Source organism: Phaethon aethereus (genome assembly GCF_964289735.1).
Source record: "Phaethon aethereus genome assembly, chromosome: 25".
NCBI lineage: Eukaryota > Metazoa > Chordata > Aves > Phaethontiformes > Phaethontidae > Phaethon > Phaethon aethereus.
In genome coordinates this window covers 642,159-669,375 of record NC_138601.1, presented here as the reverse complement: position 1 = coordinate 669,375, position 27,217 = coordinate 642,159, and the positions used below count along the sequence as shown (strand labels likewise).

General features: G+C 39.6%; 1 protein-coding gene across 1 annotated transcript in view; it reads left to right on the top strand.

Moving 5' to 3' along the window:
• Positions 1-27,217, top strand: part of LOC309413389 (T cell receptor alpha chain MC.7.G5-like) — a gene marked incomplete at both ends in the record, with an annotated part of 252,930 nt that overhangs the window by 204,074 nt on the left and 21,639 nt on the right. The window contains one exon of the mRNA XM_082010509.1: positions 20,442-20,505. Coding sequence (XP_081866635.1) covers positions 20,442-20,505 — 64 coding nt within the window. The remainder of the gene's footprint in view (positions 1-20,441; positions 20,506-27,217) is intronic.

Here is a 27,217-nt window from a genome sequence, read left to right as displayed (position 1 = left end):
TATGGCCTCACTAAACCCCTAAAATGTCAGTCACCCAAGTCTGTTATCTAGGTCTCAGTCAAAATAAAAGAAACTGGTGTCTTTGAGAAGCTGATTCAAAGTCTACAGCTCTGTGGATCATGAGAAGGAGGGAATACTCATCCATCAGTCTCTTACCACAGTCTATTACCCACCCACAGTGAGCAGAATTAGTCCCCATTGGAATGGGCCTGCCTGGTGGCCAGACCTGTGGCTCCCCTAAGACTTTATTTCAGGTCAGATATGTGTGTCACAGCTGGCCAAAATAATGTTTCTGAGACATGATGCCAAGGATGGATACTGAAGACAGCCCAGGCATCCTCATACTGTAGCCAAACTGGGTGCAGCCTATTTTTCTCACTTTGTCTGGACAAAACTGTTTTGTTTTCTGTGTCTGGCCGCCTTCTGGAAGGAAGGGATTAGCTTCCTGTGGCAAGAAGCAGTCTATGCTGGCTTAGACTAACTGGGGATAAGAGAGGAAGGGGGAACAAGCTTTATAAATACATCCTTAGGGAGAAGAGAGGTATCTGTACCCAGTGAGGAATTTTGGCACCTAGGCAGCCAATGTCTAGAGAAGGGAGATTAATAGGAAAGGCAATACCATATTAGACCACAAGACCCAGCTGGGAGAAAAAGATACATGTGCAGACACACAACCCCTTTCCAGCATTTAAACTTCTAGACAGATTGTGCTGAATTTTTTATTTGAACCATTTACCCTGTCAAGAGCTGTCTAGGTCTAATTATTTTAGCTTGAGTTAGGAAAGAGCCTGTAGTCCCTCTGCCCTATTTTCTGTCATTGTGACTTCCTGATTGCCTCCCACTAGCAGTGGCTTTTCACTTTACAGTTGCAAATCTATCGTTTTGAGCCAATGCAGAACATGCAGCTTAAGAAAACAGAAGAATATAATTGTTTGCAGAAGAAAATCCATAACAAGGAGCTTTTGTATAGGCCAGTAGTAAGATTGTGTTGGTGTCGCCAATTCCACAGAAGAGGGCAGGGTCTGCAGCTTTCCCAGCTGATATGAGCTAAGGGAAAAATTCTGTAGAGAAATTGTGCTCCACAATAAAATATCCTTTGTTTAAATCAGCACCTTGGGATTTAGGATTATCCCAATATAGGAAAAAACGTTGTCCTGTCAGAGATCCTATGGTACCAGAATAATTGAGGATGATGATAAGCAGAGCTCTTTAGTACAAAACTTTTTAATAGTACTATCCATATTCTCCTACAGATTTAATTATGTCTATATTTATTGTGTTCAGATGGCCTTTGAATATCTCCAGAGGTGGAGTCACTATCCCTGGAGATATTGAAAGCCATCTGGACATGGTCCTTGGCAAACAGCTCTAGATAGTCCTGCTTGAGCTGGGGAGACCAGATGACCCCCAGAGGTCCCTTCCAACCTCAATGATTCTGCATTTCTGTGATATCTTTGTTCTACACAGAATGTTTGCCTGGAAATTTCAAAGAAGAAAGCCCAGATTAGATTATCCTACCCAGTTATTTGGGTAGGAGAAATAAATTAAACCTTAACAGTGCAATTCAGTAAGGAAAAAAAAGCAGCTTATCTTGCCATATAGCTGTAGACAAGAGTGTTCAGGAGCACTAACAAAGTCAAAGCACAGGAAGGCCCAACATCAGGGCCGAGGCAATGGTGGTTTTGCATTAAGCTGCTATAGCTATAATAGTTATTAAGTGGCAGCTCCTGTGTGAGTCACAGAGTTTGCTGGCTGCACTGCTTATCTCTTTATTTTGCTGAGCTTGGGAACATGTTGATAGAAATAATGGCTGTGTGCTTTGCCCTGGCATTGATGGCTTTTCTGTGCTGGGGGACCTGTTTTGTGGGGAGGATGAAGGAACTTGGGAACATGCTAGTACAAACAGTGACTATGTGCTTTGCCTTGGCATTGATGGCCGTGCTGTACTGGAGGGACTATCTTGTGTCATGAGGTACTTAACAAAAGACAAAAATGCAGTATGGGACTTGAGAATACAGTGATAGCAGTAACACAGCACAGGGGCTTGAATGCTTTTCGTTGCCATCTCTCACAATGAGAGATGGAGGAGAACTGAATCTGAAACAATTTCAATATTGCTGGTGTGAGGCAGGCTGTAGGGACTTGAAGCCCACAGCTCATGAGTGAAGTCCATTCTAAGCAAGCCCAACAGAGATGTTGCAGCCAGCCAGCAGAAACTTAGCTAATGTGACACTTCAAGCTTACGGAGTCTGAACAAAATCTGAAATTTCTTGAAGACAATGTCAGGTCTTTGTATACAAAAATATTGAGGCTTCAAGGTCTCTTGAGATGAGTACAGAAATCAGTACTGCTACTACTGCACCAAAGACACCGTATTACACCATATTGCCTCTGTTACCCATCAACTTCATTTTCTCATGGATGTGCATATGGGAAAATATGATCTGTCCAATTCAAGGCTAGTAGTTATTCAAAGGTATAAATGCACATTTTTACAGCACAGAAAATTGTTCTAAAATCCTTAGTAATGATTGTGGTTTGATCTTTCCCTCCTGTCCATCTGATTACATAGTTTTTGTCTAAGGGAGATTGTTCAAATTTAAGTCTGGCCTAGGGTTAAGAAACTGCTCCCAACACTGTTGCTGTTTTCAGAATAAGAACAACCTCCAGAGATCCATTCACCTGAAGCAGAAACTTGCTCTCAAGTCCCTCCAAACAGTATTCTCTATCCACTCAGTCTCAGAGCCTGGAAGGAGCTGATGTCAACATCTCCCTCCATATGCAAGTGCGTGTATCCAAGCTTCAGAGTCTGCGGACTTCTCTCTTTCCTTGACATTAATCCTCATGGCTCTTCACAATGGTGCATTCCTCTCCATTCTCATCTCAGGTCCTCAGGATCTATCAGGTAGGTCTGGGTCATCCTAAGTCACACAACAAATGTACGTGCCTCAGGGAGCTAGGAAATTTTCCTCTTTGTAAGTAAAGGTCATGCATGTGTCAGACTAGGAATCTGAATGTCTTGAAGTTGTTCATTGTGAGTATCTCCTCAGCTCTTCTGTGAGGAAGAAAAGCAGAAATTGCTGCTATTGTGTCTTTGTTTGTTTGCTTGTTTGAAGTTTCTGATTTCTTTTGCCTTTTAATGCAGACCTAAGAAACTCAAGGCATAAAAGAAGACGTTCGTCTGGTACATAGCAGTTAACAGCATGTCCATAACTCCTAAAGCTATAATTGAAGTCTACTAGAAGTTAATAGACATTTATTGCAGTGAAAATGACAAAGTGTATGGCTTTCTAGATAAATTTAAAAGAACTTGTGAAGGATCCCATTAATAGATCATCAGAATTATCACTCAAGTAATGAGAATCAACAAGGCAAGTCCTTCACTAGTGAAATTCTGCACAGTTTGCTCAGAATGACTGCTTAAAGGTTTCTTCCCTCATTCTCTGCCATGTGTCAGCAAAGGATTTTTTTCTTCCCTTCCCTGTTACATTGCTTTATGAAAGCTTCCGCCTGCCACCTGCAGAACAAGTGGCAGCTTTTTTTCTCTGGCAAAAGGTAGGAATAAGTTGGATGTTCATATGTGTATTGTTCTTATCCAAAGCAAGCTGGTTGCTTGCACTTCTCCTTCTGCCTCCTACTTTCCAATACCAAGAGGCAGGATGGCACCTTTCAAAAACAGCTGAAATTTCAGCATAGGAAGTTTCCAGGAGTCTAAAGACAGTCCATCTGCCACAGATGCTGTGACAAATGAGTCACAGCATCTCTGGGGGACTGTGTCCTTTTAACATTCCAGCTGGTGCAGGACTGATGTAGGACCACTGCAGATGTCTGGTTTGGCATCTTGAAAGAGGACCCACCTGAAGAAGAGTATTCTTCCTTCTGTGTACCTTGTTGATCCTAGATGTTCATCCATAAGATGTGAAAAGGAGTGAAGAGCTTAAAATGCCCTGGAGATCTGGTGTAATGGGGCAGCTAAAGTCCTTGGCAGCTTTTAAGTTCAAGATCCTTTGTATCCTGAGGGAGTCCAGCACCAGAATCACCAGCACTTGGTCCAACATGCTAAATAAGTCAGCTCTTTTCTTTAAAGGATTCCAACAAGTAAGTCAGGGATGGTTCAGGGGGGAGAGCATATAATGCACACTTCCCTACTAAGTGGAAGAAAATATGTCTTTTTTTACCAACACAGAGTTTTATTGCTTTAGTTTTCCTGAATATTTCTAAGCCATACTACATCTGCTGCAATACAATCTCATTTTGAATAAAGAGCTTAAGGAAACAATTTCACCATCAGCCCTTTTATTTATAGAAAATGGCAATATTTACAATACTTAATCAGATTTTATCATATGACAGTTTTCTGTCATTTGTGTCATTTTGTGGCAGGTTTCAAAAGGTTGTCTAGGCTTGTATTGCATTTTGAAATTATATTTCAAGGAATATCATTATTATCCAGACATCATCATGGTCATTTCTCTGTTAGATTTACTTTAACTGTAGAATAACTTCTATAGCCTAGCTGTTCAGAAAGCTACTTCGCCTTTCTCTGCAAGAGTTCATGAAAATGACAATGATGTCTAGATTTCAAGTAAAAATCTAAACTTTGCTAACTCATGAAAATCTCTTCACCTGGACACTGCTTAAAGAGATTATCATGTTTTAGATAAGATGAGCTGTTTTACATTCCTTTCTCAATAGTACTTCAAGAACTGTTCAATTTTGTCAACATCAGGAAATTTTAAAATTGTGTTTCTACTTGGTACAATTTTATGGCTGTTCTGCTCTAATCTGTTTTAAATTTTTTTTGCATTGTTTTCTTATTTTAACTTAGTAAGATACATATGGTATACTTAGCCATCTTTTTACCCATTGGTAGTCCATAGCTCACATCCTGGGTCAGGGAGGCTTCAGATCTTTTTGAACTGTATAAAGCATTAAATCCCTATCGCTAACAATGTCTTCTCCCAGTTTAAGTCTGCAATTCTTTTCTGACTGCTACTGAGTCTCATGGGCATTCCCTGGCAAAAGTTCATTGGATGCAAAATTTACATCTTCACCTTTCTGTTGGGGAGCTGCTGCTTGCAATTTTGATAGCTTCTCCTCCAAGTTGCAACTGCTTCTAAGAAGCCAGTTATCTTTAACCGCATGCTATAGGCAGGATGGGAATGCAGGGAATTTCACAGAGCAGAATATGACCCAGAAGGTGCATCATCTGCGTTTCTACTGACTAGTGATACCTGCAATCGTTCAGATACATGATCTTCACTAATAACTCTCATGGAAAGCAGATCCCTGCCTGAAAAAAGTAAGGTGTTACATGCCATGCATTTTTCATGACTCTTCTGGTTTGACAGAGGGTGAAACTGCTGTAGCAGCCAGGAACTTTGAGACTTGCCTGTCAAATGATTCAACCTCCAAACAGCTTCTCAACCCTTTTGCTGCCAGTAGGTCATGGCACAGTATATATTGTGGCTTCTCATTATAAAAGGACACACACCACCCACAATGTGAACTTAAATAAAACCTTTAAAGTACTTTCAGGCAAATGTTCACCTCCAGCAAATCAAGATTAATCTTATTTTCCCTTTGGTGGGCCTCACAGATAGAGTATGCTAACACCTGTGTGTCCCTTACTGCTGAGCAAGTAAAAACAGTGATAGCTCTCTCCTGTGGCAGAGAACATTAAAAGCACCCTAAGTGAATAAACATCTTTCCAAAAGGTCAAATGGAAAAGCATCGTGAAGAACAAGGAAAACTGAATAGCAGGAGAATATTTTCCATTATCTCTCATATTATTATTTATATACAGCGAAAGGAGTGTTTATGCTCCTAGCCTACACATTTCTTGCTTCAGCAGAAATGTATGGGAACACCCCAAGAAAAATTAAATATCTCTAAGGTTTCAGTGCCCAGCGTCCCATAAGAAATGAAGAATGGTAAAGCTTCATAGCTAGAAAGGCTCTGGCAGCACAAGGCAGGACTCCCAGCCTCATTTCTTCAGTGTCTTGACTTTCTCAGAGCCAATAAAAATGTCACAGAAAGGGAGAAGTTGAGGCAGAGTATGAACATCTTTGTATGTCGGCTGACAGACAAGAGTGCTTAGATCAGCCTGAAATGATGCACCTGATTTTGTATCCTCTGGCAAACTGTTACAACACAAACAAATACTTACTTCAATCTTACGTTAAAAAAAAAAAGGAACACCTATCTGAACCCTTTACCAGCTCAGCCCCATGAACATATCAGAGCCTCCGTCTTACCCTTGCAGAAAACCTTGTTTCTTACTTTTTTTCATGTGATGCCCTGCTTTCTTCTAGGGCAAGAATACTTCCTCACCCTCAAGTCTTTAAGCTGCTTATGTGCACAGTACATCAGCCTGACTTAGGGTTTATTTAATTTAGTACTTTCTTGCCAAAGGACAGTAGGGAAATTTGCTGTAAGTTGCTTTTAAAATGGATCTGGATGTAATGTGGCTAATGATGCTTATTTCTTCCTACTGTAAAACCCATCTGGGTGTAAGAGCTATGTCTGTAACTATTATTGCACGTAATATTGCATGTATTATTGCATCCTTTTGTGCGAGGGTTGCATTTGGAATTAAGAACATAAATATACTTAAGAGGATACTCAAAGCAAAATCCAAACTTTCTAGGAGTTTTAACTTGGTAAAAGTAATTAAAATACATGAAATGAGGTGAAAAAAATCCCCCTTTTTTAAAAAAAAAATCGAATTCCATCAGTATATTCTTTTCAATTTAAACCTTATAACTGAGATGGTGAATCAGGCTTTATTTCACTTTCTGGTCATATAACCTTTTAAAGATATTTTTAAGAAGATAAGCTGATTGTTTTCTTGTTATTACTTTAAACAACACCAAACTGCATTAGAATGGTAAATATTAAGTAGCTTCTTGTACAGCTGAATCCTTCTGTTGTCTTATACAGCATTAAAAATGCAACATAATGAAGATATTCCTAAATTCTACTGGGCATAATCTGACTTTTCTGTTCTGTTTCTCCAAAATACTAAAAAGTTCCTGGCAAAATTAGATATATTGATGTAAACTGAATTTCTTTTCTTGATCTCTCCTGCTGCCTGCTGGTCAAAGTGTTTATTGTTCTCACAACATTTTTGATTTGATAAAATCCAGTAAATAGGTCAAATAGAAAAAAAAACCAAACACGCAAACCCCATAAGTGTTGTCTCTGCACATGCCACAAATCAAGCTTCTTTGCTCTTCATTTGCATTCTTGACTTGCCAGCAGGTGCAGATGAAAACCCTTGCTATGTAATATAGAATCTTTAGAAAGTCCAGTGCCAGAAATGCACGGGTGAAAGAAGATGAATTGCTGAACTGAGATTCAAAGAAGCTTTATTTGAAGATACAAGCTAAAACAGTTGTAGAGTTGTAAGTGATTTGTAACAGAAGAAATGGAGTAGAATACGGGCAACACTTGCAGCTTTAAAAATTCGTTAGTATTTCTAAAGGGAGCTTTGAACTGTAAGTTATTCAAGAAACTCAGTGGTCAGAATGTCCTAAGCTGGAGGAAAGATGTCTTGCTGGGATTAAGGGATGCATTCTGTGCCCTGAAAAGCTGTTATGTCTAAAGCAGGATAGGGTCTTCCAAAGGTTTGGATGTCTTGCTAAACAAGGTGGAAGTCTGGCACAACAAGGAATGCAATACAAGCTTTCTGGCTCCAGGCAGTGAAGAAGCTGATAAGAAGGTGGATGAATACAAGCGCCAAAGGCTACAGATAAGATGCACGCAGGAGCTGTGTTCTTCTGGTGAGGCTTTCCACTCCTTTGAACTGTGAGGTTTTCTGCAGAGGGGTTTCTCGCTGTGGAAGGACCAACCCACGTCAGTTCCATCAAGTTCTGCCTATGGACCTAGCTGTTTCTGGAAACAGGTAAGCCTGTGTGCCATTGGTCAGGAATTTTGCATGACACAAACCTGTGTATATAATAATTCTTTAATGTCATTGAACTGGAAATTCAGGGTGCAACACATTGGAACCCTTCCCTTCATCAAGTACACTGCAGTCACAATAATGACTATACGGAGTGGTGTGCTCTTCAACAGGTGTAACTGGTTTAGTGGTACAGTCAATCAGGGGGAGGCGGATGTTAAAGGACTGGCCTTAGAGATGGTCACTTACTGTAGAACCCTGGTAAAATGACTTATCCTTTGGTGTCGACTATGTGTGAAATAAGAGAGAGAAATTAAATTCCTTAAAACTTCTTATGTACCCAAATGCTGCAGGGACGTGGGGGAGGACAGAATGAAGTAAACAGAAAGACAGGTTTGGTCTGTTCTTTCTTTTAATTCTGTCCCATTTATATATTTTATAGTAGCATTAGGGGGAGAGTTTCCATTTATTGAACATGTTTGTGTGCTTGGAACCCTGGGTGAGATGTTTAAAACTATTGAGTGATTTGATCTGCTGCTTTTCATTGTATAATGAACTGGGCAGATTTTTCTCCCCACATCTCAGCCAGCTTTTAGTTGAAAATTTTTTACTTTAGTAAGGATTGTACATACAGAGCAACTTGGAAAGCTAATGGTTTTGTATATAAATCATCTTTTCATGGACAGAAACAAAAGTTTCCCACCACCAAACTTACAATTTGAACAATAGTAATTCCTTCCTCCCTTCCTTTCTTCCTCCCTCCCTACCTTTCTCCCTTCTTTACTTCCTTCCCTCCTTCCTCACTATGTTGTACAGTAGTTCTGGAACCTGGGAATGGCACTCAAAGAAAAATTCCAAATTCAAATTGTGCTATGGCTGACATAAAAATTGATTGGACATGGTAAGAAGGGAATTTTTTGTGAAGTGGTGTTATACTGCAATGCTAGGAGCTGGAAGGGAACTTACTGCTGCAGGGGAACCATATATACTCCAATTCAGCCATGATAACTCTGAGTAAAAACATAATCCCTGTTGTGTTTGCTACCCAAGAAAAAATCTGATCAGCTCGTGGTTCTAATTTTTTTAGTCTTTCATGTGCTGCAAGTAAATATACTTGAGACTGACTAGAGTGGAACTGATTGGCTAAGCTGTTCTGGAAGAAATGCCCAGATTTTTTTTTCAGCTGAACCTGAATATCCATTCAAAATGTTTTTCTTCTCTCTGGAGTGTGACACAAAAGGAAAGATTGCATTCATACGAAGAGTAAAAGTTTTAGAATAAATGTTCTTTTTGCTCTAAAGAAAGCGTGCACATATTCAGTTATTTTAGAAGAGTTACTGCAGAATTATTTATTTCATCACAATTATGTCAGTTACCTTTTCTCAGCAGACAAAAGTATGGCCGTTTTTTAACATGCCGTCCATTTTAATGGATTTTTCATGGCTTTGAATACTTAATCCCTGCATATAATTATCAAGTTTCTTTAAAATAAACATTATCAGTACTTCTACGTGATAAGGAATAGTTAAAATTCATAATGTGCAATGAAAACATCTTAAGTTTCAGGAGAGGATGGAAGTCATGTTTTTGTAAAGGGCTGAGCTGCTGTGGGCATAATCACTGACACATTCATATTTGTGTGTGGAATATACCTAACAGTGCATTCAGGTAAGATGCTCATTTTTAGCTAGAGAAATATGGGGATGGTATTTCCAAGGGCCCTGCTCCCATTTAAAATTCCCAAACATGAAAAAATTGACAGGAACACAAATCACTTCCCTGCCAACTATAGCAGCCAATTTTGTGAAGTAAAAGGAAGATAATCAGTAAAATCCTGCTTACAGGAGGTTCTTTCAAAGCTTATTGTCTAGTATAACGATGAAACATCTTCCCAGAGGTGATGTTCAGAACAGAAAGTGCAGCCAGGTAAGAAAGATTGGGAAAAAACACTGCAAATAGATGGATATGAGCAAAATAGATCATATTATTTGCTGTGCTTCTAAATAAAATTAAACTAGTCAGCTGTACGTATTATTTTTCAAGGCCAATATCAACTGAGATCCTTGCTACTAAATCATGTGTTTTCAGTGTGATGTTGTTCTGTTTTCTGAATGGACAAACTGATTGTTATTGCCAGTCCAGTCTTACATTAGAAAGGGTTTGAAAGCTACTGCCTGTTTATAGACAGAAACACAGTGTAGGGTGGTTTGTCCTCTGGGGAAGGATTTGAAGTTATATTTGAGAAAGGAAAAACTTGGTTTAAAATCCTACAATGCTTCTTTTCTTCACATCAGCAATTTGAAAAAAATGGAATTAATGCATGAGATAAAAAAAATAATTAGATGCTTCATTCTGCTCTATGTTTTTTTTTAACTCGAGTGAGTTTTCCAAAGCTTTCTATAGTACTGAAAACACTTGTGGCAAATACCAACTTAATTTTTATCAAGGGGTTATATCTGACACTAAGCCCACTCAATGTAAGAAATACTAACATTTTTTTGTTTTGGTTTTTTTTTGCCTAAAAGATAGGCTATTTCTTCTTAAATATGAGAAATGTGCATAACTCTGTAGACTTAATTATGTGAATCCATCTTTTGTGGTATACTCATCTTAAACTGCAACTTGAAGATTACTATACAGTTATCTATATATTATAGTCTAGAAACACTAATAGAGTTCTTATGTACTTCAGGTTTTTTATCCTTACTTATTATATTTGACGTTTTTATTTGCTTCTTGGATATCTCATAAAATTTGTTTCTGAAAAATTCCTGAAAACTATTACTTTAAAACATGATTTTTATTTGTTGCTGAGAGTCATAAATTCCAGGCCACTGTTTCTGACAGCACTGTTTGTAAAATATCTTGGGTGTTAACGATGCAAACATTATTTAGAAACAAATGAGACTGCAAGTACTCAAACCCCGATAAAGTAAATGCTACATTAATGTTGTGTAAGAAATGACTGACTTTTGTGAGCAAATAAAAGGAGCTCACAGGGGAGATCTTTAGAGCGTTTATGTCAGCTTTTCTTTAGCAACACAAAGCGGCTATTCCCGGTATTTTTCAGTAGAAAAGCACAATGAATAAGAAAGGTCACAGGTGGGCTGCAAGGTCAGTTTCCCTCAGCAAAAACTTACCTGTTTTAGAACAGATCAAGCTTCTTAGGTCAACACCTAATAGAGACAATATGTTACTGACAAGAGTACGAAGGCTGTGCACTTTCTTTCACACAACATCTGGCTTTAAAAGCATGCTCAATTACTGTAATTAAAACCTGTAAGGGCATGATTCTGTAGAATCAGTGCAGATTCACTTCAGCTTCTCTGCTCTACAGATGAAGAGGAAAGCTGTAGAAAGGAACCATAACAAGGCTTTTTCCTTTCAGTTCCATAACCTTGTCTAGTGTGTAGGAGAGCTGAAGTCCCATTCAGCGATGAGACAGGTTTGGTAAATCCTGCTGTTTACCTAGGGTCATCTGTTCCAATTTCATGACACAGGGAGGAAACCCCTTCATAGAGGAGATTGCACAACTGTCCATATAGCAGGAGTGGACCTGTGATAAATGATTGCATCTGTGTCTGCAGAAACGGGTGTTTGCTCTACAGGGTGGAGAGGCCATGTGCAGAATCTGGCTTGGAGATCAACCAGTCTGGAACCTAAGCTATTTAATTAGAATTACTATTATTGAGACACAGCTGTATAGGTAAGAAAAAAACTGTACACCGAACTTTGCTCAAAGTGTAATGCTTTCAAGATACTAAGTTGTAATACTTTCTATAGGATTGCAATAACCCTCTGGTGGTTCTGAAGATGCTTTAGCAAAATTGATGAGGTTTGGGAATAGATTTACAGTGTCCCACAACTGACAAAGGAGAATTTTAGACCATTTCCTGGAACTATGTTTTGTACTGAATAGTTAAAATAGTGTATCAGGTGCAAGCTGGCTGTTCTATAAATATTTTCAAGGTGGCACAGGACTGAACAGTTCATATCAAGACACATATTTGGAAGTGGATATATTTGCATGTGCTTTCAACTAAGTCCAAACAGGGGAAAATATCTCCATGAAATCTGTTGGTTTACAGCTAAACTAGACAAGCAGGATCAAATCAGTACTTGTTCTCAGTAATTCAGCAGCTCTGGTCCAGTATCTTGTTAATTCAAAGTGAACACTTAAGACACTTTTAACATAATTTAGTGTTTTAATTCTCAACATCACTACAGAAGACCATACAGCTCTGTAGGGTGCCCATCATAGTAGAAAATTATGTATTTTTGTGGTTTTACAGTGAAAGTCTAATAGAGAATTCTGGAAAAGAAAGTGGTGGGGGCAGAAGCATATAGTTGTCTCAACTTTTCTAGACTGGGGTCTTGGAAGAAATACTCTGAATTTGCCTTAAAGAACATGGCATGGTTTGCACCAGGCTGAAACAAGTAATTCTCCTTGCTTAAGTTCTGAGAGCTCAGCAAGTTTAAAGTTCAGGTTTTGTAAAACTTCTTAGGTTTTTGTAAAGTTTCTTACAGTTGTGATATACTGGTTTTGAGAAAATCATCTTTGGTCAAGGAACAACTTGATAAATTCAAGTAAGTCTGAAGGACATTAAAGCACTTGATAATTCTAGAGTAACTACTGAGCAGCAGTAAAAGGTTGCCTGGAATTGGGCAGCTTCCCCAGGTTTTTAAGTTTGAGTTATGAGTGGCATTTTGAGGTGGTTTGGTGATAGCTTCCATGGCAGTGGGAATGCTGGAAGTGGCAATGCACTTAGCTTTAGGACAAGGACTCTTCTGAAGGTAAATTCAAGTGAGTATAATGGAAGAAGAAGAAGAAGAAGAAGAAGAAAACCACATGTTGGAATAAAGAATTATCTGAGTATACTCCACTGTTATGTTTGCATCTAAGTTTTCAGGCTTACTGATGTGCCATGTGCAGACAAGAAAGAAATAATACTTAATTTTGGGGCTTTAATGCCAGTTTCTAGGAATCTCTGTGTGTCTATTGGCATGAAAATAGAGGCAGAAAGTGGGACTGAGTTGCTCTGTAGAGTGTGCGTCTATACTTTATAAAGGAAGATTATGGAAGTGTTTGTGTTTTGGTTGTTTTTTTGGTTTTTTTTTCCTCAAAAAACTGGGAATGTGAAAACAGAGGCAAGTTCATATCTTAGAGAGGGATAAATCCTTAAGGCTTGGACATAATTTTGGTGTTGTTCAGGGGATGGGAGGCATTAAAAAAAAATAAAAAAGAAGAAATATCATTGTTGTGTTTAGGTTTTATTGGATGAGGAGTTTAGATAGTTTTGATGTGAGGTGCCTCAGTGTTCCAGGCTGGTGTACACATCAAAGTTAGAAAAAATCCTTCGAGTCAAAAGCTACTGCCAGCATTTTTGGGAAAGCTCTTTGTCACAGTGAAACTCCATAGGTGCCTATGAAAATCTGACTTTTGAAAAGGGGCAAGGCTGTCTCTTCATCCAAGTAAGTGCCAGAAATAAACATCTCAAAAACTGAGCTTGATGTGGTTGTGATGAGCTTTGGCATTTAGGGATTTAAATATAATTTCTTCCCTCATTGAGAAACTTTCCAACTATCTGTGTTTACACAGGTAGTGGATGTGTCACATTTCACATAAAGAATAAATGAATGTTCATCTTGAAATTGTCAGACTTGTGAGTCCAGGTTTAGTCCCTTTAGGACAAAGCATTCAAGGTCAAATCTGCTAGCCGAAAATGCTTTTGCTTCTAACTTCATCACTGGTTTTTGAGGTGGTTTTTTAGAGGTCATATCTTCAAGATGAGCACCGTGCTTGAAAAATATCTGTGGTTTTTTACTGATTATAGAGGTACACTAGGACATCTGTACTAAGTTTAGTAACTCACACGTCGGATATGTTTCTGGTCTGTCTCAAGATATCTAATTTCCTTGAACGTGTAGTCCAGAGTGTCTGTTTCTTTGCACCATGTGAAGGCTAAAAAAAAAAAAAAGACTTTTCAAATGAAGGTTTTTACCAATTTCACAGTTAGAAATTGAAAGACCATTTAATAAGTACAGAGAAAGTCTGCCATGGATCACAACTTTCCATGGCCAGGGTTTTGTAAAGCTCTGTGGTGGTGTAACTTTGGAGGTGGCAATCAAGAGCTTAAATGCGGAAGCAAAAAGCACCTAAAAGTAAAGCCATGTAAGCCTAAAAAAAATGTGAAAGGCTTTAGAAAGCAAGTGCCTGTGTTTCTGAGGATTGTATGCATACAGATGTGGGCCACAGATGTCCAATACTTGTTCCCTATAGAATTTAACTGATCATTTGGGTCATTGCTTTATTCTCAGTTTTGAGAATGGAAATGGGGAGTGATATGTGAGTACTTACATTTCAAAATTCCAAGAAATTTGCCTTTTAAAAGCACTGGATTATTAAGTGCTGTTAAGAATTTATGGATGTCCTTGCCGGGGGGCCCTGATCACTGAAATTTACTGGTGAAAAATATTTTTGAGTGTCTTTAGTTTCCAACAATTATTTCTCTTAGTGTTTTGGCAATCAGCATTTTTAGTGTTCAGAAAATATCAGTGTGCATGGATTATTTTCCCAAGGCAGACAAACAGATCTTTGATAGGAGCAGGTAAGAACTTAATATTTTCTAGAAGTACCTTCTTTCATTTATTTCCAGATGACTTTTACAAGTCACACAAAAAGTAGGTTTCATCTCACCTGTAGTACCTCAATACTTTGGATGAGACTCTTCTTGCCTGTGTGATTGGATAAGACACGATCCTAATCCAAACAGAAGTAGAAGCAAGTTGGTGCAGCATGTTTTGGCAATGTTCACAGGGATCAACTACCTCTGCATTTTAAGCCAGAGCTGATCATATGTTTGCCAGCAAACGAGGTACCAATAGAAACAAAATTAATTTTGTTACTGCGTATACTGTTGTTCTGAGTTCTCCCTGCAACTGGTAATTCGCCTTCAGGAGTAGAAATAAACTGGTGGTAAAGCCAGGTATTTTTTCTAGTGAAGAGTTGCCTTGTAAATGTTTTTATGGTTCAAAGTAGATGTATAGATAAGATGGAGTGATAATTATTCCCCGGTGAAAGAAATCAGTTTCCAATTTAAAGTGGAAGGAAAGAGGCACATACATACAATTATATGTAACAGACTGAGGGTAATGTCTTTAGGTAAGCCATGACCCTCATTCAGTAATAAACTATGGATACAATAATTTAATACTCCCGATTTCCTTTAATTAACTTCTCTTCTAGGAAAGGAGGAGTTAAGAAGGCAGATATATTTATGTGGATAGTTTTTGTAAAGCACTTGCTGACTGTGTGAATACAGGAAACTTTGGGAAATCAACATTTGGACAAGGAACAAGAATTGTTGTAAGACCAAGTAAGTGAGAAGCGAAAAATTTCGTATATAAACACTGACAACCTAACTTCTGTTTCCCAGGTTCAGCTTCTCATATCAACTTAATTTTACTAATTACACTTCCATACTCTTTTTATATTTTTAAAAGTATTTAATTTGTTTGCAGGTTAGGAAATCTTGTCTCTGTTCTGGTGAGTATCCATAAGACTGAAAAAGCTTTCAATATTGATTTTTCTTATGCCAACCATGAACAGTGTTATAAGGGCAGTGGTGTAGAATGATTCAGGCAGATCTTTTTTATTCTTTTAAAATCTGTATGTTGGCACAATAGTGGTTGTAGAGAAATGTTGCAATGCTAAATACTGTCCTATTTTGTATCCATGCTTCATCTGACAAATCTTAAATGGAAGAAACAGTAAAGCTTGTTTGCTTTTACAGACCAAAAATATGTATTAATTGATGCCATTTGTGATAAGATTTGATTTAGCAAAATTTCAGCCAACAAAAGTAAATTTCTGTGGATACAGTCATCAGCACAGCAAGATATCTTGCTTCGTATTGGCTTCTAAAGATTTGGAAAGGCAATATTTAACTCTTATCATTCAGTGGTGATCTGGAATCTGTTAAATTCTTCCTGTAACGGTTTATGATGTAAAGCGTCTTATCACTGTGTGATTGGTGGTTATGGAAGGTTCACTTTTGGTGGAGGAACTCACCTGTTTGTGCTTCCAAGTAAGTCTTCCAGTAAAAATAGTGATCTGAGATCATAGTGCTTCAGCACATCCCAGATCCAGTGAAAGTCCATTCAGTGTGACTCCTGTGTCCTCAGCAGAGCTGGATGCAGAAATGTTCTTATGCTTTGGTCATAGATATCTTTATCCTTCATCCAGACAGGCTAACCGCAACTTTCTGTTAAATTCTGTTCTGCCCTTGCAATTTCAAATAAGGAGTTTGTATTCAATCCCTTCAGCACCAGGTTTTCACTTCCAAGCTGATATCTGATAAAGTGCATAGACTTTTTCAGGGGCTATGAGAGAAGTAGCTACTAATTTCCTACCTATTTTGAGACTTTAGCAATGTTAGATCAAAGCTGCTGCATTGTCCTTGCAAACTAAGTAATTGAGAAGAAATTGGAAGTTTAATGGACCACCCTTTAAGCTTAGATATTTCAGCTACTTAAAATGCTATCTTGTTCTACTAGGTTGATTGACTTAATTTTCCATTGAATACCCATGATAAAGTGGTCATTTGTGCTGCTGTTAAGAGGCAGAGGTATTTGACAAATTTCCAGTTTGCAGTTTTAGTTTCAGAAAAATATCTAAGAAAAGGAAGAAAAACAGTACAGAGAGCATTTCCCATAAAATATTTATCTGTATATGACTGGGTTTTTTTTCCATTTTGTACTATGAAAGGCATAAATTTTTCTTTATAGTTAGGTCCTGGGACTCACCAGGATGCTTTTAGTGAAGAAATTCTTCAGTTCAAACTTCAGAATTGATTTTTGTAGAAGACTCTCAGGCAGTGTGACTGTAGGAGGAAGAAAGCAGATATTTGGAGAGGGGACACAGTTACTTGTGACACCAAGTAAGTGTAGTTTAAAGACATGCAGCTTTTTTACCTCTTTCTCTTCATACTCTTCAAGGTGTGGAGATCTGGCTTTGAAGCCAAAGAAAAAGTGTGTGGGGAGAGAAATTGAAAGCTGAATGCAAATCATAAGACAAAAACTTAGTGGTATTAAGTAGTTTATTCTAATGAGTGTATGTTTTCATATAAAAAATAAAAAATTTCTAAGATACTCCTCTGGAAGCTGGTCAAAGGCCAGGGGGCCTAGATTCAGTAAAGTAATCAAATTTACTAGAGAATAGGAAAATACAGTTTGAAGGGCCAGCTTCACTTGCTCAGAATTGAAGCAACAAATATCTGAAATTTTCCAAAGCTATTTTGGAAACGTAGCCAGCTCAAGGTATTGGTCCATAATGCCAATCTGTAGAATGTCATTCTTCGTCTGTTGTGACAATCTCAAATACTGCACGAATCTTACACTCGATTTTCCTGCCTGTGTTATATAGGGGTCAGGCTAAATAATCTTAGTAAATCCTAATTCTTGATTTGTGATCAGAATGGTATTTCTGCCAAATTTTGCCTTAGGTGAGAAATTGTGGTTCTGCTAAATTCTGTGAGAAGCATTTCTCTTTTCCAAAGGACAGAAAATACTGTGAGGGAGAGATGCTGGTAATGAAAAATTATACATAGAAAATGATAGGAGGAAATCCAAGGCTTTCTTAGTAACCTACTAAGAAAACCTACATACCAACATACAATGTGTAGGTTAATTCAGCTACAGACTTGACTTGATCTGGATCCTATTCGAAATGTAGTGATTTGATTATGCCCTGATGAGGTGCAAAAAGGAGGACTTACCATGGAGTTGCGTTCATGACATCTTCATTATTGCATTTCTAAAAACCCTACATAAACAAGTCTTCCACTTAAATATATGTGGGACCACACAGTATGTGAAATGACTAGCTGAAATGTGTATATGCATCACAGAAATTATTTAGGAGTATGGTTAATTATTTGACTGCAAGAGCAAGTTCTCCTTCTTTCCCTTATGTTTTAGTCTGCGTATAAGAATTGAACTCTTAGTGAGGAACAAAGAAGAAAGGCTTGTAGCTAGGGTGCAAGCATTTTCCCATCCAGGTAGCTTACAAAATGGAAACATTTTAATGAGATTTCAAATATATGCCTAAATTTTCTTTGCCAAATTGAGTAAGTCTGGAATGGGATTGTCTTGGTTCATTCCTTTCCAGAAATCATCACAGATCAGGCATTTCCCTGTTTTGTGTACAGCTGCAGAGCAGGAAAGGTTTTTGCAGAGGAATTAAATGATGTGTGAATTCAGAAACCACTTATAACAAGCTGCAGTTTGGCAAGGGAACAAGGCTCAGCATTAAACCAAGTAAGTGCATAATCTGAACAAAAGTATCTTGCAAGTATTGGAGAACTTGATGCTTGGAACTGGTAGTACATAATGATCCTGGTAAGAGAATATCCTTCCATATCTACTGTATCTAGGGCTGAAACGATAGTGTGGCTGGAACATTTAGTGTAAAGATAGCAGCAAGAAAAAGTCTGTGTTTTTTTGTAAGACTGATAGTAATACCTTATGGAGAGTAGCTGTTATGAGAGGAGTGCTTACAGTAATTACAGTGGAAAGTTTCTACACACACAAAGGAAGCAAGGACTACATTCCCAGCAAAATGAAAACAGCGTAAATCAGCATGTAGTGCTAGAGTGCTGTGACAAATTTTACCCTAAATGGCAGAACTGTCTCAGTTCTCAAGCTGTTTGAGCTTCATGGTATTCCTTGGTAGAAAGAGACATTGCAGACAGCATAAAAGAATGGATTTTCCTTGTGTTTTTCACATCTATCCCTTCTGAAGAGTACCCCAAGGGCTACCCATGTGTGGAATTACATAAGCAAGAAAGAGAGAGAAGAAGATGGCTCTTCAGAGAATCAGGAAGTCTCTGCCCTGTGAAAAAAAGAAGTTATTTAATATGCATTAACAGAGATAGAAGAGCCTGTCGAAGTTCTGCTCCTATGAAATACTGGACCAAGTGCCCTAGACAGACATTCTGACTGCTCAGTTACATCTTCCCCTGAGAAACTGTTCAGAACCGGAGAGTAAAGTGCTTCTGGTAATGTTTCTCTCTCTTTACCAAGGCACAGCTTTGAAAATAAATGTTAACTGTATGATTTCTGTAGAGACAGTCTTAGTTTATTCCTGGCTATGCCAAAGCATCCCATGTTCAGGACACTTCATCTTTCTTGACCTGTAAGAAGTATTGACATGAAACCTGCTAGGAGATAGAGAAGAGACAATCCAGCCTTCATTTTGAAGAGATATCTAACAGGCATTTTGCACATATAGTTTTATTTCAATGACTAGAGCCTCCTGGCATGGAACCTGAAATTCGCAGAAGAATTTGGTTTTTTGGGTTTTTTTTTTTGTAAGGGAGCTTTTGACTGTGTATTCAGAAAATGCAGCCAGACTTTTCTTTGGAAGGAGAACCAGGCTGCTAATAAAGCCCAGTACGTATCTCGTCACCAATATGGTTAGGAAAGACAGAAAAGACTTTATGTCTTTTGTCCAGATATTCCTTAAAATACAGAGAGAAGAACTTTAAAATACAAAGGAAAGATGGCATGGGGAAGAAGAGCACATTGGAAAGAATTTGATTTTAACTTCTTTGTCACGTTGATGTGAGTGGAACAGGTCAGGAATTGCTATTGTTCTGCTAAAATCACTGAAAGACCTTTGCGTTGTGCAAGCACCGTGTTAGTCAGAATGAATCCTACAGGAAATAGATTTGAGATTACTGTTCATGAATAACCTTTGTTTGCTCAAGAGACTAGGCGAAATTAGCTTGTGGGACTTAGGTTTGGATCCCTTACTGGGTTCATTGCCAAATGAATAAACAAGAAAAAATAGGATCTTAAATTGGTTTTCTCTGGGATTTCTGTTTATTTTTTCTTGGCTTCTTTCTCTTACGGGTCTGGTCCTTTGCTTAGCTTCTGAGATTGACTAGCTGGCTGATCTGTTTAAAATCCTTCTTTAGACAACGAAAAATTTTAGAAACAGCTATGTTAGTTGTTTAGAAAAATGGTGGAAATTTCATCCCACTTCAATATGCCTAACAGTGTGATTTGGCTTTTAAAGGCTGAGGCTTTTCTCCTTTACAGTTCTTGTATAGAGGCTTACTACTGTGGGACAACAGTCTTCCTGGAAATTCACCTTTGGGAGAGGCACAAAACTAATTACAAAATCAGGTACATCTTAAAACAAATAGTTGCCATGCATTATAAATGCAAGGCTGAGATTCTCCTGCTCCTAACTACAGCAAAAATTGTTCAATTTAAAAACTATCCAAGGAGCTTCAACTGTGTTATGTTAACAGGGTAATGGGCTTGATTTTCTATTTCACACATTTCAAAATTGTTTCTATTTGCATTTCTATGGAAAGATCAGAGGCATGCAACATCTGATGTTGCATTTGGAGTCAAAGGTATGTGACAAGGGTGACATCTGTTTTCCCCCTTGATCTCTTTTGAAAAATGCGTGTACTTGTCTAGACTAAAAGTTGTGTGTGGTTTTTGTTAGTGGATGTGTCACTGTGTGAATTCAGCATCCAACTGGAAAGTCACCTTTGGAAGTGGGACAAAATTGATGATGAAACCAGGTAGGTAGAAACCCTGAAGGAATAAGGATAGGAAAGCCTAATTCCCCTTTCTGTGAAATAGCCATTAAAATTTCATTGTTCTTTCCCTCTGTGGGCATTTGAAGGTCAAGGTTGACCTTGCATCAGGGGAAAAAAATCATTATAAAGCTAAATACGTATTTGGAGGACTGGACTCTCATGTATCCCCATCACAGAAACATGGTGCGATGGCTCTCGTGGCTGGAGGGCTGCACAGGATGGCTATAAGCTCTTCCAAAGGGATAGGCAAGGAAGGAGAGGTGGTGGGGTGGCTCTGTATGTTAGGGAGTGTTTTGATTGTATAGAACTCACTGACTGTGATGATCAAGTACAGTGCTTATGGGTAAGGATGAGGGGAAAAGCAAATAAGGCAGATGTCCTCCTGGGAGTCTGTTACAGACCACCAAGCCAGGAGGGAGAGACAGATGAGACATTCTATAAGCGACTGGCAGAAGTATCGCATTTGCTGGCCCTTGTTCTTGTGGGGGACTTCAATCTACCGGAGATCTGCTGGAAGTGTAATATGGCAGAGAAGAAACAGTCTAGGAGGTTCCTGCAGTGTGTGGAGGATAACCTCCTGACACAGCTGGTAAGTGAGCCCACCAGGGGAGGTGCCTTGCTTGACCTGCTGTTTAGGAACAGAGAAGGACTGGTGGGAGATGTGATGGTTGGAGGACGTCTTGGGCTTAGCGACCTTGACATGATAGAATTCTCAATTCTGAGTAAAGAGAGGGGTCAGCAAAACCACTACCATGGACTCATGGAGGGCAGATTTTGGCCTGTTCAGGTCACTGTTGAGAGAGTCCCTTGGGAGACAGTCCTGAAGGACAAAAGGGTCAAGGAAGGCTGGACATTCTTCAAGAAGGAAATCTTAAAGGCTGCGGTCATAAGGGATAGCAAAAAATGTTTTTACAAATATATTACCAACAAAAAGAGAGCCAAGGAGAACCTACATCACTTATTGGCTGTGGGGGGCAACATTGTCACCAAAGATGAGGAAAAGGCTGAGGTACTTAATGCCTCAGTCTTTAATAGCCAGTCCAGGTATCCGCAGGGTATTCAGCCCCCTGAGCTGGAAGATGGAGCTGGAGAGCACAATAACCTGCCCATAATCCAGGAGGACGCAGTTAAGGACCTGTTAAGCCACCTGGACACTCACAAGTCGATGGGGCCTGATGGGATCCACCCAAGAGTACTGAGAGAGCTGGCGGAGGAGCTTGCCAAGCCACTCTGCATCATTTATTAACAGTCTTGGTTAACAGGGGAGGACCCAGACAACTGGAGGCTTGCCAATGTGACACCCGTCTACAAGAAGGGCCGGAAGGAGGATCCTGGGAACTATAGGCCTGTCAGCCTGACCTCGTACCTGAGAAGATTATGGAGAGGTTCATCTCCAGGGCGCTCACAGGGCATGTGCAGGACAACCAAGGGATCATGCCCAGCCAGCATGGGTTCCTGAAAGGCAGGTCCTGCTTGACCAACCTGATCTCCTTCTATGACCAGGTGACCTGCCTAGTGGATGAGGGAAAGGCTGTGGATGTTGTCTACCTGGACTTTAGTAAAGCCTTTGACAGCATCTCCCACAGCATTCTCCTGGAGAAAGTGGTGGCTTAGACATGTGTACTCTTTGCTTGGTAAAGAACTGGCTAGACAGCTGAGCCCAGAGTGCTGTGGTGAACGGAATTAAATCCAGCTGGCGGCCGGTCACAAGCGGTGTTCCCCAGGGCTCAGTTCTGGGGCTGGTCTTGTTCAATAACTTTATTGATAATCTGGATGAGGGGACCGAGTGCTCCCTCAGTAAGTTTGCAGATGACACCAAGTTAGGGTGGAGTGTTGATCTGCTCAAGGCTAAGAGGGCTTTGCAGAGGGATCTGGACAGGCTGGATTGATGGGCCAAGGGCAATTGTATGAGATTTAATAAGGTCAAGTGCCGGGTCCTGCACTTGGGTCACAACAACCCCATGCAATTCTACAGGCTTGGGGAGGAGTGGCTAGAGAGCTGCCTGGTGGGAAAATGGTCTCAAGTTGCACGAGGGGAGGTTTAGGTTGGATATTAGGAAAAATTTCTTTACTGAGAGAGTGGTCAAACATTGGAACAGGCTGCCCAGGGAGGTGGTGGAGTCACCATCACTGGAAGTGTTCAAAAAACCATGTGGACATGGCACTTGAGGACATGGTTTAGGGGACATGGTGGCATTGGGTTGATCATTGGACTTGATGACCTTAAAGGTCTTTTCCAAACTTAATGATTCTGTGATTCTGTATGCATGTCTGAGAGCTATAAAATTTGTGAATGTTCAAAATTAGTTTAATGCAGGTTCTGGAACAATGACTGTAAGTACAATTTTCTGGGTAGCCTCTACTGATGTCAGTTGTCCTCACGAGAGGACAGAGGTAGAGCATCCATCTGAATGGACTGTATGCTCGATGTTTCTTTTTCTCCAAAAAGATTAAGAAAATCACTCAGTTCTATCTTTCTACACCTGGAGAGAGGAGTCCTACCTCAAATACCCATTTTCCTCACTACTACATTTTCCCAGAAATCTCCCAGACCTGCAGGGACACTCACTGTCCTTTTGTTTCCATTGCCCAGAACTTGTCCTCATTAATTCTCAGAAGCTGCAGTTCTTGTGTCTGTTGGGAAAACTGTCTTACCTTTTGCTCTGCTGCTCCTGCTTCTGGCTACAGACAGGTTTCCATTCAGTTTTCACCCCTTGACAAAAAAAGCTGGGCTGTCTTGAAAGAGAACTGAACAAGTAGCATTGTTTGTTTGGTGAATCAAGAAAGGTATTTTGAAGATTTGCACTATGTGGCAGGAAGGTCCAGCGGGAGATCTCTGCTTTTAATGTTGATCTAATGCTGAAAGTGGAATTGTGCTGTTAATCCTTGTAGCATTTCTTCCAATGAATGAAGAACAAAACTTGTAGTCATCTCTGTCAAAACTGAAAGAGACCATCAACTAGGAAAATTTTTAAAGGAAATCTAAGTTAAAATTGACAAGGAATTTAGTTGAGTAGGCTAGTTAAAAGAAATGCCAAGCAGGAACTAATAAGCTACTGGAGGAGAAAATAGGGTTTTTGTTTTGAAGAAAAATTCTGTATGAATAGCTATGAAAACAAATTCACCTTTGGAAGCAGAGTGCAGCTAAGGGTAAAGCCAAGTAAGTTTTAAATAATTTCCTGCTCAATATTGTGTAAGAAAAATACAAAAAAATCATACTAGTCATATATTGTGTGAGTTGAAGAAAGGTCTACTAAGGTATGCCCTGAATTATTCAACTCTGTCAGTAGTCCACTTTCTTCCTTTCAGATAAGCAGTGTGGGGTCCTGAACTCATTTGCTCAGGGACAGACATTTTGTGCCACAGCCATGTGAGCATGGGTTGCCTTCCTCTCTAAGGATGTGGATGAGCTTGTGTTCTTGTTCAGGTGAAAACCACTGTGTGAACTACAACAAGCTCACACTTGGCAAAAGGACACAACTTCAGGTTTTGCCTAGTAAGTGCCACCACCTTCTTATAGTCTCTTTCCATGTGTGGCAAAGCTACCCATTGCCCCGTGAGCTTTCCAGCATCTCTCTTCCTGGGCTTGTGGCTCTTCAGCTGTAGGTTACATGCTGCCTGCTCTCCTGCAGGACAGGCTGTGGCCAAGGGCAGAAGCAACAGTCCTCCCAAACATGGTTTGTATCCATAGGTCCAACAGTGTTCTTGATCCCACAGACAGATCAGAGGGGTCTTCACTTCAGAATGAAGCAGATGACAAGTGACATTCAGCACTGCCTAGTCGGGCTGTGGGTGCCCAGCTTGTCCAAGTGGTGGGGAAGGTTTTTCTTGAGAGAGGAAATGCTGTGTGAATTTGGGAGATGGTGCGTATACACCTGACTTCGGCTCTGGAACAAGACTCACTGTTCGGCCATGTAAGTCCAACACTGCTCCTATGCTTTCTGTTTTCTGCAAGGCCTTTCTTGGGATGGTTGAGAGCAGAAGTGTGGCTGGGTGTTTGGTCATTTATGTGTGACCATATCTAGTGATGAACTTACTTTAAGGGAATGTGTTCACTTCATCCAAAATCACCTCTCTTGCTCTCAGTTTGGCTGGGACGGACAAAAGTGGACACACACCTGCTACCCCATGGGGAGGCTCTCCTACAGCACTGCATCCCAGTGAGGTTTGTGCTGCAGTGGTAAGCACTGTCACCCTTCTGCTGTCTCTCCTAGCCTTGGCACGGCTGGGCAAAAGTCTGGGGAGAGGTGCTGCTTCTGAAGTAGCTTGCTGGACTTTTTGTTATGGAAGGAAATGCTGTGTGATTATAGCTCCAACTATTACAAGCTGGCATTTGGGTCAGGGACCAGACTGTCTGTCCAGCCTGGTGAGTGTGCAGCTTTCCTGTCTGTCCTTTGCCAAAAGTCCTGAGTGTCCACCGTAGTGCCCTGTAGACTGAATTGTTGTATCTGGGCAACATTACAGATGGGAAGGAGAACATAGGCGGTCTTTCATTTAATGCAGATGATGTAAGCCATCAGAGGAGTGTCTGAGATACTGGTGCGGGGAAGGTGATGTTTGGCAGGGAGACTATTTTATCTGTGAGACCTGGTGAGTAGCATGGTATATTTATGATAGGTGTGATTGATAGTCAACATCTGTAGTACAGAGCTGGACACTCAGCTCTATTGACCAACATGTCTGAGAATGCCAAAGGGTTTGGAAATGTCCGATGGCCCCAACTCCACAACAACATTCCAGGAGCCTATAAGGCACCTAAACAAAGCTGGTAGCCAAGCCCTTCAGTGTGTAAGTATCCTCAGTCTCCAGATGATTTGACTGACTGCTTGAGTACACTTTTTCTGAGGTACCATTGTGGTACTGGTGTAGGACAGAGCTGAAGGCAGGTGGTGCAGCACGCTTAGGTCTCAGGGTAAAAGTAGGAGCATCTCAGGGGCAAAATACATTTAACCAGAGCTTAAACAGTCTGGGATTGAGGGGAGTCTTTCCTCGCTCTCTGTGGATGAATCTCAGGAGTTGTGAAGGAGACGACTGCATCTGTGCTCAGTGAGATTTTGACAGGGTTTGTTGCAGTGGGTGTATGATGCTGGAAGGAAAGTTCTCTTTGGGACTGGAACAAGGGTGTCAGTACTACCCTGTAAGTACACAATGCTGTCTTTTGGGCAAGAGGGTCATGAATGACCCTGAAGGACAAAATGCGCTACCAAATTCAAGGGTAGGGATGCAGATAGTTTCTGCTTGGTCTATAAAATGCTCTTTGTCATGATATATAAAACATATGACAGTGAGTTCCATCTTTAAGCTTAATCTATATTCTTCATATATCCAAACATATTCTGGTAAACCTAATGGTCCTGTAAAACTTAGATGTGGATCAACATCCTTTTCATGTTTTATTATCAAAGTACTTTTAGTTTCTGTTTTCAAGAGGTCTGCTACTGATCAACCTGGAGAAAATTCAAGGGTCTGTTTTCTTATGAGTAGGGGAAAGTAGAAAAAACCACAGATTTAAAAGACCAGTATTACTTTCCACCATCCTAATCTAGCCAGCAATCACCCTGTCCTCAAATATTTTATTTTGCCCACATTTTGTGTAAGCAATATCTCCCAGGTTATTCAAGCAGGATATTTTGGTAACGTGGTCAGTTACTGTGTGATGTGCAAGGTTCTGGTGCCAAGCTGTTCTTTGTGGAGCTAAACTGAAAGTTGATATAGTAAGTAGACGTAAACCTTTAATTTGACCGTATATAAGTCTGGAATTGCCAGGAAATGCTATAATTCGGCAACGAATTAAGTAGTTTCATTTTCATTTTATTCTGAATTGCACCTACATTGCTGTGTAACCCATTCAATTGGGAAAAGTCAAAATGTCTGTTTAAAAACAAGTCCAAAGAAAGCTGCCAAATTATTGCTGAATTTTGTGGGTGATCAGCATAAATTTACAGATGCAGAACAGATAAATTATTCAAACATGGGGTGGGGAATGATAGGATGGAGTAAGAAGGAGGTAGGTCCATATATCAGTCTTCATGAATGCAAAAGCTGATTTGATAAAATGTCTTAATTGTATTGAAAAAAATGGACATAAAAGAATTTTATTTACATGATATGCAGTAGCAAGCTGAAAGGATCAAGGACAAGAAGTTTAGACTTGGACATTCAAATAAAAAATAATTTTAGCTAAAGACATTTAAAAAGGGATGAAATCTCTAGAGTAGAGTATGTGTGTGTTGGAAAACTTTCTGGAAACTCTATGCTTTAAATGTATGCAAATGATTGAGCAAACCTAAAGGAAACTGAATACAGTTTCCTTGCTTTAAAAACAAGGTAATTTACCTTTTTTTTCTTTTTTTTTTAACCCTTCAATGACCTTAGGTCATTATTACATGAGAGCTGTGCTGTGGTGTAATAACTTCTACATAGATTGAAACACTGTCTTGCTCCTCTTATCTGCTTTTGAAAATCCAAGACTGCAGAGCGTCTCATGGAGGAGTAGAAGCTGGATTAGGTGTTTAAATTCCCATAGCCCCATCTTTCCATGAAGGAAGCGCTGTATTTTTTGTTAAATTTTCAGTGATTGGATCAGACATCCTGTATTCATGGACGTGTAAGTGATGGTTTCAAGGATGGTTTTTGTTGGCTTGTTTCTCACTGTGTGAACAGCGTGTATAAAGTCTTGTTTGGAAAAGGGACA